Source organism: Medicago sativa, chromosome 3 (assembly GCF_051527215.1).
Source record: "Medicago sativa cultivar Bolivia chromosome 3, Bolivia_mono, whole genome shotgun sequence".
Taxonomy (NCBI): Eukaryota; Viridiplantae; Streptophyta; class Magnoliopsida; order Fabales; family Fabaceae; genus Medicago; species Medicago sativa.
In genome coordinates this window covers 19,725,323-19,742,730 of record NC_140751.1, presented here as the reverse complement: position 1 = coordinate 19,742,730, position 17,408 = coordinate 19,725,323, and the positions used below count along the sequence as shown (strand labels likewise).

The window sequence follows — 17,408 nt, the reverse complement described above, 5'->3', positions numbered from 1 at the left end:
TAATAATTATTATATTTTTATTAGAAAATAATATTTGGGGTTTAGGGTGTTACAAGTTGGTAATGGTAGTGGGTCGACAATCCAAAACAGCTTTGCACACATAACCAATTAAAAAATTTAGAATTGTCACCATTAAACTAAAAAATTATTATATAAATTAAATCTTAAAAAAATTAATTTAAAATATAAATTTACTTCTAAAAAATAATGAAAATAAATTTTTTATGAGTAAATGTTAAATAATTTTTTTGACGAAAAATGTTAAATGATTTATTGAAGGCGTTTGATTCCCTTAAAAAAATACGAGGCATGTGATTACTATTTAAAAAATAAAATGTTATTCCCCGGAAGAAATAAAGGTTTTGTTTACAAATAAATAAAAAAGTTTATTATTAACACACGATCTTATTGGGTTTTTAAAAAGAAAGTCGGGGAGAGAACATGACCCATCGATGAACAGTAACCCGTCAAGGGTTTGAACGGCGCCACCGCTCATGGTGGTTTTGTCGGTCAGCTTTTCTCCAGCCCTTTTCGTTTCTGGGTGTTCACCGGTCTTCAAGGCACGTTTCACGTTCTTGGTTCCGATTGACTCATAGGCTGTTGTTTGCGCAACTGGTTCGATTTTGGTACTGGGTATTTGATCTGATTCTGTAATTGGTTTTGTTTGTGTTGAACAAGTGACTTCAAACACACAAGAGGGTGGGGGGGGGGGGGGGGGGGGGGGTGAATTGTGTTCTTTAGAAAACGATTTAAAATAAGCACTTAAAAAAAATGTTTTAAGCAATTAAAATAAAGTGCTTATAAAAGGTTTAAATGAATATAAAAATAGATATGGTGAGATAAAATAAATGACAAACAAAGTAAAAGAGATAAAGGGATGAGAGAAAAGACACAAGAAATTTATACTTGTTCGGCCTAAAACAACAAGGCCTAGTCTAGTCCCCAAGGAAAAGCCCCTTGAGATTTTCACTGCTCAAGCTTTTAATTAGGATAAGCTGGTAACCTTTACAAATAACAAGCACTCTCCAAACAAAACAATCCTTTGTAGAAGAGTTTCTAAAACCAAGAGATATCACCTCTCTTGAAACCTTGGGATTGCACCCAATACAAATAAGAGTTACTACAATTAAATAATACACCAAATGTGTAGATATAACAAATTGAAGTACAAGTACTACAACTCAACTATGTAGTATAAAATAGCTTTCAATAAAATAAATTAGCAAGTGTCAAAATAATGAGAGTGATGAATAATATTTTTGACAATGTTTAGTGAAAATATGAGTTGTTCCAAGACCTAAAACAATGCACCGATTTATAGTAAAAAATGATATGAGATGCGTTGAAAAAAAATTCAGCCGTTGGACTCTTGATGAAAATAGTCATTGTCATTTAACATAAAAAAACTAGCCGTTGTTTGTAATTAAATAATAGGCTGAATCTTTTAAATCCATTAAGACATAACAAAATGTTTCCAACGGCATGAAAATGATTTATTGCCAAATGACACAATGTATTATAACTCGGTCAACTTGTTGTCATAAAGACATAAATCATTGTAGTCATGTTATTCCCAAAATAGAGTTCAAATCAAATGCTCAGCAGACCATTAATACGACGCTTACTTTGAAGGACACTTTAACAGAGACAGACGAATGGGACTTAAATTTTCTCACCACTAATCTTCCCCACATTACTGTCAATCAGCTGGTGGCTATCCCAGCTCCTAAAGAAACAGATGGGTCAGACTCCATTGGTTGGACTGGAACAAATACCCGTCATTTTACTATGCAAAGTGCTTATAACCTGCAACGAGAGAGATACCGTTCTATTGAAGGGAATTGGAAGAGTTTGTGGAGTTGGAAAAGACCTCACAAAATTCAAACTTTCATGTGGATTGCTGCTCATGAGCGACTTTTAACGAATTATCGCAGAAGTAGATGGGGAAGTGGAATATCCCCTTTGTGTCCAACCTGTGGAAATGGAGATGAAACAATCATCCATGCTCTGAGAGATTGTGTGCAATCAACCCGAGTTTGGCTTAGGTTAGTATCTTCTAATCACATGACTAATTTCTTGTCTTTGAATTGCAGGGATTGGATCTTTGACAATCTCAACAACAAGAAGACGGCATCACACCATATCGAGTGGCAAACTATATTTATGGTAACATGTTGGCACTTGTGGATGTGGAGGAATAAGAGCATTTTTGAAGAGGAGTTCCATCGCCCTTTCAATCCAATTGATGTGATTCTCAAGATGGCTACAGAGATTGATAACTGCAAACAAACACAAATATCTAGATGGCCTCAACACACTGACACTATTTTTATTGGTTGGAAGACACCCCGGGAGGGTTGGGTTAAACTCAACTGTGACGGCGCACATAAAAGCTCAAGTAGTCTTTCAGGTTGTGGCGGACTTCTTCGTGATAGCATTGGAAATTGTTTGAATAGTTATGCTCGTAAGATAGGATCATGTGACGCACTACATGCAGAGATGTGGGGCATATATATCGGTATGGATATGGCTCGAAGACAGGGGATCAAACATCTTCAAGTGGAGAGTGACTCCAAAGTTTTGGTCGATATGGTAACTGGGAAATGTAACATCAACGGGAATGTTCCTACCTTGATTCGGCGCATTCGTGATCTAAAAAACATGAGTTGGCAAGTTCAAATCAACCATATATGGCGTGAAGGAAACAGATCGGCAGATTGGCTAGCAAATTTTAGTCTATCTTTAGACTCCTTTGATTTACATGTTATTGAGACTCCTCCTAGAGAGCTTCGATGTCTCCTTTTTTATGACATTTCTGGCGCTTGTATGCCTCGAAATGTTTGTTCAATGTCTTAGTTTTTTTTTCTTGGGCTCAGCCCTCTTCTTGTACCAAAAAAAAAAAGAGTTCAAATCAAATGCATAATAAATTTCTTTTTATGTTCAAAATAATTATGCAAATTCCAAAATAAAATGACTTTTCATGCAAAAAATATTTTCATGTAAAATCACTTTAGATGAAAATCATTGTGAGTGTGTGATTTATTTCATGAGAGCTTTTTCTACTATTTACATAAAGTCCTAATACAAATAAAAATAAAATTCACGACTTGAAAGCTTGAATCTTCTTTTCCGCTTTTTGCATCTTTGTTCTTCTAGGACTTCTTTTGTCAATCATCAAAACCAAAGTATTCCTTTCAAGGCATATATTCACATTCTCCCGCTTTTTGATGATGACAAACATCTCTTGGAGTGATTTGCTCAATGAAAGGGTAATTATAAAATATATGACAGAGATAAGCGCAGATTTAGCTCCCCCTCACTATATGCAAACAACTAAAATCCACTCCCCCTGAAACATGCAAATCACATAACTCTCCCCCTTTTGCCATTATCAAAAAGCGGGAAAGAAACAATCATGGCAAGACATATATTTAGGAAAATTTAAAGCAAAAATAAAAAAAATTAAGTGAAAAGAATAAACCATTTTTGCTTCTCTTGAATTTGCAATTACATTTTGGAGAAGAACTTTTGGTAAAGTGACCATATGATGTATACCCAATATTTTCGTAATAATAGGAGAATTTTTTATTTTATTTTTTTCTCCCCCTTTCATGTGCTTTGATAGCCTTTATAATTGCACCAATTTTAGTTCTTGGCCTTCAAGCACACCTACAAAACAAAATCAAGTTTTCGCTTTTAGTACCCAAAACATTTTGGGTCCTTGAGAGTTAGCATTAGGCAAAGTTCCCTTTGGAATCCACTTCCATTTACCATTCATATCATTGTTCTTTCTTAAATTACAAATAGAGGATGTATGACCTTCTCTTCCACAATAAAAACATTTAACAAAAGGGGAAATTGAGGTTTTCTTTGGACGAAAGAATTTTCTAAAAAGTTTTTCATGATTTTTTGGATGATAACCTAAATCGGCTTTATTATAGGTTCCCTTTTGATTTCCCAAAATGATGTTCAAGTTTTCTCTTCCCATTGTGAATTTTTCAAGTGTGTTTTGCAAATCCTCAATTTCAAGTTTCAAAATATTGCAATCATCACACTTTAAAATATTTTCCTTTTTATTTTCACAAGAGGTACAAGAAAAAACTTCACTTACATAAACTTGTTTCTCTTTAAGAATTTCTATTTCCTTGTTTAAAATATCAATTTTTGATTCAAGAGTAGAAATAGTTTTCTTAGAGGTAGAAACAATTTTTCTAAGCTTAGTTGACTCATCATTTAATTCTTTACAAGTAGTAAATAAGTCATCATAAGTTAAGTCATATTCAGATTCAGTAGAGTTTACCTCTTCTTCCTCATTGTTTGCCATGAAACATGAATATGCTACTTCATTTTCCGATCCATTGGATGAGTTTCGGTCTTTGTCATCCCAAGCGATATAAGCACTCTTTCCTTTTGTATATCTCTTTTGATTTATAGGATAATTGGATTTTATGTGACCCTTTTCACCACAATTGTAGCATTTTGGATTGAAGGAAGTTCTTTCATTGATTCTAGCTTTGAGAACAAGGTCTTTCTTTTTCTTTTCACCTTTTTCACTATCAATGAGACGATTCAATTCAAGCTCATGTTCCTGCAATTTTCCAAACAAAGTTGCCAAAGACATAAAAGATAAATCTTTAGATTCACAAATAGCGGTCACTTTTGGTAGCCAACTTCAACTCAAGCATCTAAGAACTTTATTGATTAAATCCTCATTGTTAAAAGATTTTCCAAGAGCTCTAAGATGATTTATAATATGGATAAATCGTTTATGCATATCTTGGATGCTTTCTCCCGATTTCATCCTAAATAATTCATACTCATGAGTCAATGTGTTCATTCGAGCCCTTTTGACCTCGGTAGTACCTTCATGGGTCAATTTAAGGGTGTCCCACATTTCCTTGGCCGTTGTACAATTTGATACACAATAGAACTCATCAATGCCTAATGAAGCGGTGATAATGTTCTTAGCTTTCAAATTATATTGAACCTTTTTCTTTTCATCTTTGGTCCAAAGGGATCTTGGTTTATTCACCACAACATTATTGACTAAATGAGTGCGAACAAATGGAACGTTTTCAATAGCATCCCAAATATCACAATCAATTCCCTCAATGAAATTTTTCATTCTCTCTTTCCAATAACCATACCCTTCACCATTTAAAGATGGGGGACAATTTATGGAATTGTTGTTTGAAGTCATCTTGCCTCTTGAGACGATTAGTCCTTAACAAGAGTTCAAGCTCTGATACCACTTGTTGAACAAGTGACTTCAAACACACAAGAGGGGGGGGGGGGGGGGGGGTGAATTGTGTTCTTTAGAAAACGATTTAAAATAAGCACTTAAAAAAATGTTTTAAGCAATTAAAATAAAGTGCTTATAAAAGGTTTAAATAAATATAAAAATAGATATGGTGAGATAAAATAAATGACAAACAAAGTAAAAGAGATAAAGGGATGAGAGAAAAGACACAAGAAATTTATACTAGTTCGGCCTACAAATAACGAGCACTCTCCAAACAAAACAATCCTTTGTATAAGAATCTCTAAAACCAAGAGATATCACCTCTCTTGAAACCTTGGGATCGCACCCAATACAAATAAGAGTTACAACAATTAAATAATACACCAAATGTGTAGATATAACAAATTGAAGTACAAGTACTCCAACTCAACTATGTAGTATTGTTATACCCTAATTTTGGACCTAAAAATACTTGCTCAAAATATTTTTCCATCTCTGATATGTGTCTATTACTCTTGAGAGATTGCCAATTTGATATTGTTTACCCTGATATTTTACTATGCTTTAGCTGCATGTTTTACTGTCTTTGTTTTGAAAAATTTTCAATTGTGACTTTGTCTATGTTTTCTTTCATTTTAAACCATCCAAAGGGTCTTTCTTGCATTCCAAGTTATTTGAAGATTGTCTCTGATCAATTGCATATTTCTCTGCATTTCATTTCAATGTTATTTGCAAAATTCATGAAAAAGGGTATTTTAGTCATTTCCTGCATTCAAACTCATTCTAGTCCTTGAAAATTGTCTCTGAGTTTTTTCAATTTGTTTGTATAAATCCTTGTTTCAATTCCATGATTAAAATCAATTTCAAAGATTGTATCTGAGTCATTTTGGGCCAATTTAGTCCCTAAGGGCATTTTGGTCATTTCCTGTGTTAAAACTCTTCTTAGTCCCTAAAAGTTGTCTCTGAGTCTTTTCAATTTGCTTGTGTAAACTCTTGCTTTAATTCCCTGTTAAAAACCATTTTAAAATTGTGTTCGAGTCATTTTGAGTCATTTTAGTCCCTAGGGGCATTTTGGTCATTTCACACAAAATTTTGACAGAGAGAGGTTACTTTGAAGTACCTCATTTATGTAATTGGTTCATTTTAGTCCATTTTGTGTTTTTTATTGGTTTCACTTTACGTTTTTTCCCATTTACCAATTTTATTTCAATTTTATTATTATTTGTATTTCAGTCCTTCAAGATTTTAAAAAAAAATTGCATTTCAGTCCTTCAAGATTTTAAAAATTGCACTTTGGTCCTTTCTTCCATTTTATTTTCCTTTTAAAGTCTTTTTCAATTTACATTTTAGTCCTTTAGTCAAAAAAAAATTGCAGTCCAGTTCATTTTTTGTTAATTGCAGATTGGTCCCTTAACTTTCAAAAATTGCAAAAAAGGTCCCAAGTCCAAAATTAGTCCAAGGCCGAGCCAAACAAGTCCAGTACAGGTGTCAGCAAGCTATTGGTTCAGATATCACACATGGCAGCTATAAATACGACACATCATCAATGCACAGTACCAACAACACCATTCATTACACGCCAACTCATCAAATCACAGAAACAGAAAGAAGCTTTTTCTCTCCATTCAGTTAGATCAAAACCCTAACCGTTCCAGAAAATCACCAAGAATATTCATCAAACCCTAAATTTCCAGAACCAAAAATTGAATCGAATTGAAGCAAATTCATTGCAGTTCTCAGAGATTTGAAGGTGAATCTTCATCATCGAACTGGAATAACTGCAATTCAAGCACAAATTCAACGAATTTGTACGATCACAGTGAGAGAAGTGAGAAGAAGAAAGAATCGAAGCAAGTTTTGAACCAGTGAAGAAGAAGAAGAGAAGAACACTGATTTATTTTCGGTTCAAACTTACCAGAAGAATCAGAAGCAGTTACGAAGTTCTCTAGCAAAATCTTTGTTCGAATCTCCGATTAACTCAGGTAACTTCACAAAAACTTCTTCGTTTTCATTGCAAAAGCTCAACAAAGGTCTATTAACACAGATAAACGGTGAATCGAAGCAGATTAACAAGTTCTAAGACTTGTTCTTTCAAAGATTGAAAAAGATTTGAAAACCGAACCCTAAAATGTAGATCTACGAAGATTCATCGTTTATTTTGTAAATCTAAGTTCATATTCGTAATCAGCATGAAAAATAGAGCAAGTTAGGGTTTATATCCATGTAGATCGGAGTTGTCAAGGTCTCGCCGGAATCTGGAATTCACGGCGGTGACGATGAAGATTCCGATGAATCTTCATCTTCTCCAGCCGTTTCATTCCAGAAACCGGCGGTGAAGGTGATCGGAGAAGAAGAGAGATTGCAGAGCTTCTCTCACTAGGAGAGAAGTTAGAGAGAGAAAGGAGAAGGGAAAATGAAGGAAACGTTGGAGAGAGGCTTATATAAGCCTCTAGGTTGCCTCGTCACCGTTAGATCTAGGGTTAGGAGGATCTGGATCAATCTAACGCTCCTGACGCGTTTGGATAGTCCAGATCCATACAGGATCTTGGGCCTGGGCCTCTGTTTGACTGTATTTCGTTTTCTTGCTATGTTTGTGCTATTCTCACACTGTTTCTTGCTGTTTGCACCACTGTTTGCCTAAAAAACTTTGATAAAAATTCCTAAAAAATTTGTTCAATATTTTCTTGTTATTTTCATTGAATTTTGATGTGTTTTACATATTAATATTGATGAAAATACATGAAAATAATTTGTTCTTTGTTAATTCAATTCTTTTTACATTTTTGTTATAAATCTTGTTAAAAACTTCTAAAGACCTTGTGAACTCTTTTGCAACTATTTTTGACACTTGAGACTTGTTTCTTAGGATATTTTTGACATGTTAAAAATGGATAAAAAATAATGTGTTGTGTTTTGCTTTATTTCTTGAATTTTATGTTAAAAACTTGTGAAAATGTGCATAATTTTGATGCCAATTTTTGGTGTATGTTTGTGATTTGTAATGTGTGAATTGGTGATGGATTTGTCACTGTTTGGATGTGTTTCTTGATGTATGTGAATATGTGTGATTAGTTACTTGCTTTACAAGGCAAATTAATGATTGTTTGAGAAAATAAAATGTTAAATATATCTAGAGATGAATCACAATTTTGTAACTTGAGCATGAACCTCTAATTCTCACATCTTGGCTGCATTGAAACTCATTTTAAAATTGTCATAATGGGGAAATTATGAGTCATGTGCATTTTGAAGCATTGTGATTAATTTCTAGTATGCTTTAACACTTTATCTTTGTGTTCTTGCCTTTGTTTAGTATTTTCTTGCCTTATTGTTTCTTCATTATATTTGGTGCTACTAACCCCTTTCATTTCATGTCTCATACATTCCATAAGCATATTTCATTCTTTAGCTTTAGTTTTATTTCTTGCACTTTAATTTTCATGCCAAGACTTAGCATGTAAAAAACTTAGGGATTTTTGTACTTTACCTTATGCTTTTAATTTCTTGCAAGACCATAGAATGTAAACTAGGGCATATGTAAAGGACAATGGACTCTAATGATGTACACCGACACAAGCACCGGCACATGCACACACATCACATGGATACTTTAGATGTATGCTTAGGGAATGTATGCTTTAGATGTATGTTTAGGAATCACAATACTTAGGAAAATCCTCTTTTCCAAAAAACATGAACAACTTCACTCAAATAATTTTCCAAAGAAACCTTGGGATCAAAATCCCATTGAATTTCCCTTTATTTTCTTATGCAAAAAACTTTAATGAATTTTAATCATATTTAGACTCTTTTTTTTTTTGCAAAATAACTAGTTCCACCTCACATTTTCCAAATCTTATGCCCTTGAGGCCTCTCTCTCTTGTTCTTCAAAATTCCATTTTCAAAATTAAAATCAACCAACAAAAACAAAAACATTTTTTGGAAGAGAACTACATGGAGTTTGATCCCTTAAAAGGGTATGTAGGCAAGAAGTCAAAACTTCTCCAAGTCCAATAAAACAAAAAATTCAAACACATTCTTCTCCCTCCAATTCTTAACCTAGCAAACCCTTAGGTGTAAATAACACTTTCAAATAGCATTTAAAAATAAAGCGCGTGCGTAGAAAGTAAAGACGGTTCCTATAGGATACTATAGTCGTTATGGGTGTCTAACACCTTCCAGTAGCGAAAACAACTCCCGGACCTCGATTCTCAAGGGTTTTTCTTATTTTCCCCTTCCCAAGAAAAAATGAGATATCAAAGGTTAAAAAGGTTCAAACTTAATCAATGTTTGACACCCGAAAAACCAAGATAAAACAGTTGGCGACTTCACTGGGGAGATTCGAGAGTTACGCCTAGTCTTTATTTCCACGCTTGCGCTTTGTTTTTACTTGCTTCCTTTTTACTTGCTTTTTCATGTGAATAAATGTTTAAAATCTTGCAAACGTATGGGGGTGAGAATATCAAAAGTCCTACACCCGGGCTGAGTGAACTTAGGAATTAGGGGGGATATAATCGACAATTCATTCCGAGGGTTGCCTCGTGTATTGGATTATGCGATCAATCCCACATAGCTGAGGCATTTTGGGGGTGATGTTGTCGGCGCGTGTTGTCTCGTTTAGGCACTTTACTTCTAATTGTTCTATGACGGTATGAACCGTAGATAACCGAACTCATCCATGGCCATTTTCTAGGATGTAGTGCGGAGGCTAAACCGAGTGTTGTCTCGAATTTTAGTCATCACGCGATACTACACTCAAGTTAGACCTTCTTATGGATAATCATGGAGCGAGTGTTGTCTCGTGACACCATGATATACATCGGAGAGGTTGCAACTTGGGAACTTTTTAGAACCCGGTTACCATTATCCAAAGCCCTAGATTCACCGGACACCGTGTCCACCCATGACTCCTCAACTTTGAATTTCAACCCACCATGTTTTCTTCGTACTTGAATGTGATCATGCATACATGCATACATGCATAAACTTTTCCCATGCATTTATCGAAGGGCTTAGACAAATTGAATTTGTAAACATTGTAGGAATGGGGAAGACTAAGTCCTACAAGTTCAAGGAAGTGGATTTGGCTAGTTTGAGAGATTTGGCACTCAAGATCAAGGATCCAACCGGTTTTCGACATCGTTACGGGGACTTACTTACTCTTCTCCGGACTAATGTGGATGAGAATCTTGTGCACACTCTAGTGCAATTCTATGATCGGGATTATCGGTGCTTCACTTTTCCTGACTTTCAGTTGATGCCTACTCTTGAGGCTTATTCTTCCTTGACAGGTTTACCCATAGCTGAAGGGACACCTTTCACGGGTCTTGAGCATCCCCCTACTCCTTTGGTTATTGCCCGTGATCTCTATCTCAAGACCTCCGATGTTTCCAAGAATCTTGTCACTAAGGCTCACATCCGAGGATTCACTTCGGAGTATCTACTCGAGAAAGCCAATCTCAAAACCACTTGTCAGGACACTCTTGAGGCTATTCTTGCACTACTCATCTATGGGCTTATCCTCTTTCCAAATCTTGGTGACTTCGTGGATATGAATGCTATTATGATCTTCCACTCCAAGAATCCGGTTCCTACTTTGCTGGCTGACACATACCATGCTATTCACGATCGATCTAGCAACGGTCGTGGATATATTCTGTGATGTGTACCTCTCCTTTACAGGTGGTTTATTTCGCACCTTCCGAAGTCTTTCCATGATAATTCAGAGAATTGGACTATTTCACAGCGGATTATGGCTCTCACCCCTAATGAAGTGGTTTGGCTCACTCCTGCTGCTAGAGTCAAAGAAATTATCTTCGGTGGTGGAAAGTTTCTTAATGTACCTCTTCTTGGTACCCGGGGTGGAATCAACTATAACCCGGAGCTCGCCTTGCGACAATTTGGTTTCCCGATGAAAGAGAAGCCCATCTATCTTGCTACATCTCCTTACTTCTTCCATTACTCCAACGCTCCCACGGGGATAAGAGAAGATTTCATAGAGGCTTGGTCCAAGCTTCGGAAGAAAGAGGTGAAACATATTGGTGTGGGATCCGATATTGCTCATGAGGCCTATACTCAGTGGGTGATAAACCAAGCTGAAAAGATTGGCATGCCTTACCCGCCATGAGATATGTGTCTGCATCTATTCCAACCATGCATTTGCCTCTACTACCACCTACTCAGGAGATGTATCAGGAGCATCTAGCTATGGAGAGCGGAGAGAAGCATCAGTGGAGGACTAGATACTATGAGGCTGAGAATTTGATCATGACTTTGGATGGGAAAGATGAACAAAAGACTCATGAGGTTTTGACATTGAAGAAGGAGTTGGCTAAAGTTAGAAGAGAAATTGAAGAAAAGGATAAGTTGCTTATGAGGGATTCCAAGAGGGCTAGGGGTGCCCGTAACTTCTATGCCCGATACTGCAGCTATGAGTCTGAGACTGAGTCTGAGGATAGTCTTTCCACTTCCTATGTTTGAGGATTTCTGTTTCCTGTTGTTATTTCCAGTTGTTATTGTTGTTTTACATTTCAAAGTCTATCCCTTGGCTTAGTATTTCAAAGGGAATTATATTGTAAAACCTTGTGATGTTTGAATGTCTCGTCTGGTTTTGATGTCTCAGTTTGTTTAGTAATGTTTACAAATTTCTAATTTGTCTAAAACCCTTCGATAACACAAAAAGAGTCTTTTTTGCATATGCATTTACACATCTCATGCATCATATGCATTCATTGGTCACAAAAGACTTCCCTTGTGCTCATTGCCTCCTGGTTTTTTCCGCCGCAGTCTGAAAGGTGGCTCGTGCACGTAAGGTTCACCAACCAGCTAGAGTTCATCAAACAAGATTGTACAAGAGAAGAAACATGGCTAACTTTGAAGAAGAAAGCGCTCTGCTCCGCGCTGAATTGGCTGCTATGAAAGAAGACTTGGCTAAGGCTCACGACATTATGTCTACTCTGATGGCTGCGCAAGAACAACCAGCCACATCTGTCCCAGCTTCTACTGAGATGATTCCATCTATCCCACTGTCTACTATGGCTTCTGATGCTCGTTTTGTCATGCCCAATGGGCGTCCCTATGGACTGTCAGCTTTCTATGCTCCTAATACTGCGGCTGGTATCTCTGGTTTTGCTAATCAAGGACCTATTCCTATAACAACTTTTGCTCCTACAAATACTTCTATGCCTCAAGTGACTACTGTTGTTACCGATCCTGTTGTGCACACTGTGCAACAGATAATTGATGTTGATACTCCGCGTGGACAAGACCCTATAGTAGAGGCTATGAGAGAACAGTTGAGAGAGCTAGCGGGAGAGCTCCGTGAGGTCAAAGCTAACCGTGGGAACGGTGTCTCAGCTAAGGCTCGTGATCTATGCCTGGTATCCCGATTTGAGGTTCCTAAGAAATTCAAAGTGCCAGATTTTGACAAATACAATGGATCTTCTTGTCCACATAGCCATGTCATTCGGTATGTTCGAAAGATGGCCAACTACGCAGATAATGATGCGCTGATGATCCATTGCTTCCAGGATAGCTTGATGGAAGATGCGGCAGATTGGTACACTGGTTTGAGCAAAGACAATATCGATACTTTTGAGGAACTCGCTGCTGCTTTTGAAAATCATTATGAGTTTAACACCCGCTTGAAGCCGAATAGGGATTCTCTTAAGTCTTTGTCTCAGAAGTCAGATGAAACCTTCCGTGAATATGCTCAGAGATGGAGAGGGGCAGCTGCCCGTGTCTCTCCTCGGCTCGATGAGGAAGAACTGACACAGACATTCCTGGAAACTTTGAAGAAGGAATATGTTGAAAGAATGATAGTCTCTGCACCAAACAATTTCTCCGACATGGTTACTATGGGAACTCGTCTAGAGGAGGCCGTCAGAGAAGGTATCATTGTTCTTGAAAAAGGCGAGTCCTCAGCCAGCACACCAAAGAAGTATGGTAATGGCCACCATAAGAAAAAGGAATCTGAAGTAGGGATGGTATCTGGTAACCAGTCTACAACTGCTGTCGTTCCTATTAATGCTGCTCATTTACCTTTGCCCTACCAATATATGCAGTACTCTCAACATCCTTTCTTCCCACCATTCTACCAGCAATATCCTCTGCCACCGAGTCAACCACCAGTGCCCGTTAATGTCATTGCTCAGCAGGTACAACAGCAACCTCTTGCTCAACAGCAACAACAGCAACAACAGGGTCCTCGGCCCAAGACTTATTTTCCACCAATACCAATGCGGTATGCTGATCTGCTCCCAACTCTACTTGCTAAAGGACATTGCGTCACCAGACCAGGCAAGCCTCCACCTACGCCATTGCCTCCCAGGTTCCGACAGGATCTCACATGTGAATTCCATCAAGGCGCTCAAGGCCACGATGTGGAAGGTTGCTATGCTCTGAAGTATGTTGTGAAGGATCTGATAGACAGAGGACGGCTGACTTTTGAAAATAGTGTTCCTCACGTTCTTGACAATCCACTTCCAAACCATGCTGCCGTTAACATGATCGAGGCTTTCGAAGGAGTTCGTGTTCCTCGAGAGGCTCCCACTTTAGATGTCCGTAATGTCACTACTCCTTTGGTACCGCTACATGTCAAGCTCTGCCAAGCTGCCTTGTTCAATCACGATCATGCTTCCTGTTCAGAGTGTCTTCAGAACCCTATAGGCTGTTGTGTGGTGCAAGATGATATACAGAGCCTAATGGATAATAAACATCTGATTGCCAGTGACGTTTGTGTGATTGTGCCAGTGTTTCATGATTCTCCTGCTGGGAGTGTGCCTCAGACAAGGAATGTTGAACCATTGGTGATCAGGCTGCCTGGCCCGGTATCCTATACCTCTACTAAGGAAATACCTTACAAGTATGATGCAACTATGATTGAGAACGGGGTAGAAGTGCCTTTGGTATCCCCAACTGCGGTTAGTAACATTGCTGAAGAAACTACAACTCTGAGAAGTGGAAGGGTCCGTCCACCCTTGTTCTAGAAGAAGGTTGTTACACCTGCTGCCACAGTAACTCCACCGGTTGCTCCTCCTGTTGACAAGAATGCCAGCCCATCGGGCCAGTCTATTGAAGAGTCTAATCTGGATGAAATTTTGAGGCTTATTAAAAAGAGCGATTATAAGATTGTTGACCAGCTGCTGCAAACTCCGTCAAAGATATCCATCTTGTCTTTGCTCCTGAGCTCAGAAGCTCACAGGAAAGTGTTGATGAAAGTACTGGAACAGGCCTATGTTGATCATGAAGTCTTCGTGGATCAGTTCGATGGAATAGTGGGTAACATTACTGCTTGCAATAACTTGGGGTTTGGTGACGATGAACTCCCCGAAGCAGGAAAACACCACAACTTAGCTTTGCATATCTCAGTGCACTGTAAGTCTGACATGATATCCAATGTGTTGGTGGACACTGGATCATCCTTAAATGTAATGCGTTAGTCTACGCTGAGACAGTTGAGTCATCGTGGAATTTCTCTAAGGGGAAGCAGCTATTTGGTTAAGGCTTTTGATGGATCTCGTAAGGATGTTCTTGGAGAAGTAGATCTCCCAATTACCATTGGACCGGAGACATTCCAGGTCACTTTTCAAATCATGGACATCAACGCCTCTTACAGTTGCCTCCTCGGAAGACCGTGGATTCACGATGCTGGGGCAGTAACTTCCACTCTACATCAGAAGCTCAAGTTTGTGAGGAATGGGTCCGCTGAAGGGACGTCATTTCAAGGATTGACTGTTGAAGGTGCAGAACCCCGGAGAGCTAGTGCTAGTATGGCTTCATTGAAAGACGCCCAGAAAGCTGTTCAAGAAGGGCAAGCTGCTGGCTGGGGCAAAGTGATACAGATTTTGGAGAATAAGCGCAAAGAGGGCCTTGGGTTCTCCCCGACCTCAGGCGTTTCAACATGAACTTTCTATAGTGCTGGGTTTATCAATGCTATTGCTGAAGATGCTGGTAAAAGTAGTTATGTGCCTACGTTTGTTGTACCAGGAGGCACCGTGAGAAATTGGGAGGCCATTGATGTTCCTTTAGTCATGCATGCTTCCATGTAATGTGTCTTGTTGCTCATACTTTTCTTTGTTTTCAAAATAACAATCCTTTCGCTCTGCCCAAGGCGAAAGTGATGTCTTTGTAAGGGCATGTTTGTTTCGGCATTGCCGTTATCAATAAAAGTTGTCGTCTTTCCCGCGACTCTTTGTTTTTTTTACTTTTTAGTGCCTTTTTCTTGGAAATAATGGTAATGCCAGAAAAAACCAAAACATCTGTATTTTCTTATTAATTTCAAAAATCTGCATGAAAAACATTTTTCTAAAAACATCCCAATCATATTATGCAGATTGAACCATAATAAACCCGTTGAACACAGTGACCCTATGGTTCCTCCAAATTTTGAATTCCCTGTATATGAAGCCGAAGATGAGGAGGATGATGAAGATATACCATATGAGATCACTCGACTGCTTGAGCAAGAAAGAAAAGCCATTCTGCCTCACCAGGAAGAAATTGAGCTTATCAACCTGGGTACTGAAGAGATCAAGCGAGAGATCAAAATTGGTGCTGCACTTGAGCCAGAAGTAAAAAAGAAAATCACTCAGCTTCTCCATGATTATCCAGATGTCTTTGCATGGTCCTATGAAGATATGCCGGGTCTAGTTCCCAAGATTGTGGAACATCGGATACCGACGTCCTTCATCACTCCATGGGGAACGTTCTGTTATAAAGTGATGCCGTTCGGCTTGATAAATGCGGGTGCAACGTATCAAAGAGGTATGACTACTTTGTTTCATGATATGATTCACAAAGAGATTGAAGTATATGTTGATGACATGATTGTGAAATCAAGTGATGAAGAGCAGCATGTTGTGTATTTGAAAAAGATGTTTGAAAGATTGAGAAAGTACAAGCTGCGGTTGAATCCTAACAAGTGAACATTTGGTGTAAGATCTGGAAAGTTGTTAGGCTTCATTGTCAGCCAAAGAGGCATTGAAGTTGATCCTGACAAAGTCCGAGCCATCAGAGAGATGCCGGCCCCTCAAACTGAAAAGCAAGTCAGAGGCTTCCTCGGACGCCTGAATTATATTTCAAGATTTATATCTCACATGACTACTACCTGTGGACCCATTTTCAAATTGCTCAGAAAGAATCAGCCTGTTGTATGGAATGATGAATGCCAAGAAGCTTTTGATAGCATTAAAGAATACTGGTTGGAACCACTTATCCTTGTCCCGCTAGTGGAAGGAAGGCCTTTGATTATGTATCTGTCAGTGTTAGATGAATCCATGGGTTGTGTTCTCGGTCAACAAGACGAGACTGGAAAGAAAGAGCATGCTATCTACTATCTGAGCAAGAAATTCACCGACTGTGAGACTCGGTATACAATGCTTGAAAAGACTTGTTGTGCTTTAGCTTGGGCTGCCAAACGCCTGCGTCATTATATGGTGAATCATACAACTTGGTTGATATTCCGAATGGATCCAGTTAAGTACATCTTTGAAAAGCCTGCTGTCACTGGAAAGATCACACGTTGGCAAATGCTGTTGTCTGAATATGATATTGTGTATAAAGCTCAAAAAGCAATCAAAGGAAGTATCCTTGCTGAACATCTTGCTTGTCAACCTCTTAATGATTACCAGCCGATTAAGTTTGAATTCCCTGATGAAGAGATTATGCATCTGAAAGCAAAAGACTGTGAAGAACCACTGATCAATGAAGGGCCGGATCCCAATAGCAAATGGGGATTGGTATTTGATGGTGCTGTCAATGCTTATGGTAAAGGGATTGGGGCAATTATTGTAACTCCGCAAGGACACCACATTCCTTTCACTGCACAGATAACTTTTGAATGCACGAACAATGTGGCTGAATATGAAGCATGCATCTTGGCATTGAAGAAGCCATTGATATGAGAATTAAACACCTTGACATCTATGGAGATTCTGCACTTGTTATTAATCAGATAAAAGGCGAATGGGAGACTCATCATGAGAAGTTGATCCCTTACCGTGACTATGCAAGACGTCTGTTGACATATTTTACGAAGGTTGAGCTACACCATATCCCTCGGGATGAAAACCAGATGGCTGATGCTCTTGCTACTTTGTCTTCCATGTTTCGTGTGAATCACTGGAATAACGTGCCCATAATCAAGGTGCAGCGTCTTGATAGACCC

At 38.2% G+C, this 17,408-nt stretch overlaps 1 protein-coding gene and 1 pseudogene across 1 annotated transcript; one reads left to right on the top strand and one right to left on the bottom strand.

Annotated features, from left to right (window-relative positions):
* Positions 1-3,682: 3,682 nt before the first annotated feature.
* Positions 3,683-5,200, bottom strand: LOC146936230 (uncharacterized). The gene is made up of 2 exons (XM_085749168.1): positions 4,694-5,200; positions 3,683-4,588 (listed from the first exon to the last, which is right to left on the bottom strand). The coding sequence occupies exons 1-2, from the start codon at positions 5,198-5,200 to the stop codon at positions 3,683-3,685; spliced, it is 1,413 nt and encodes a 470-aa protein (XP_085605294.1).
* Positions 5,201-12,105: 6,905 nt separating this feature from the next.
* Positions 12,106-14,682, top strand: LOC146936229 (uncharacterized; annotated as a pseudogene).
* Positions 14,683-17,408: the final 2,726 nt, after the last annotated feature.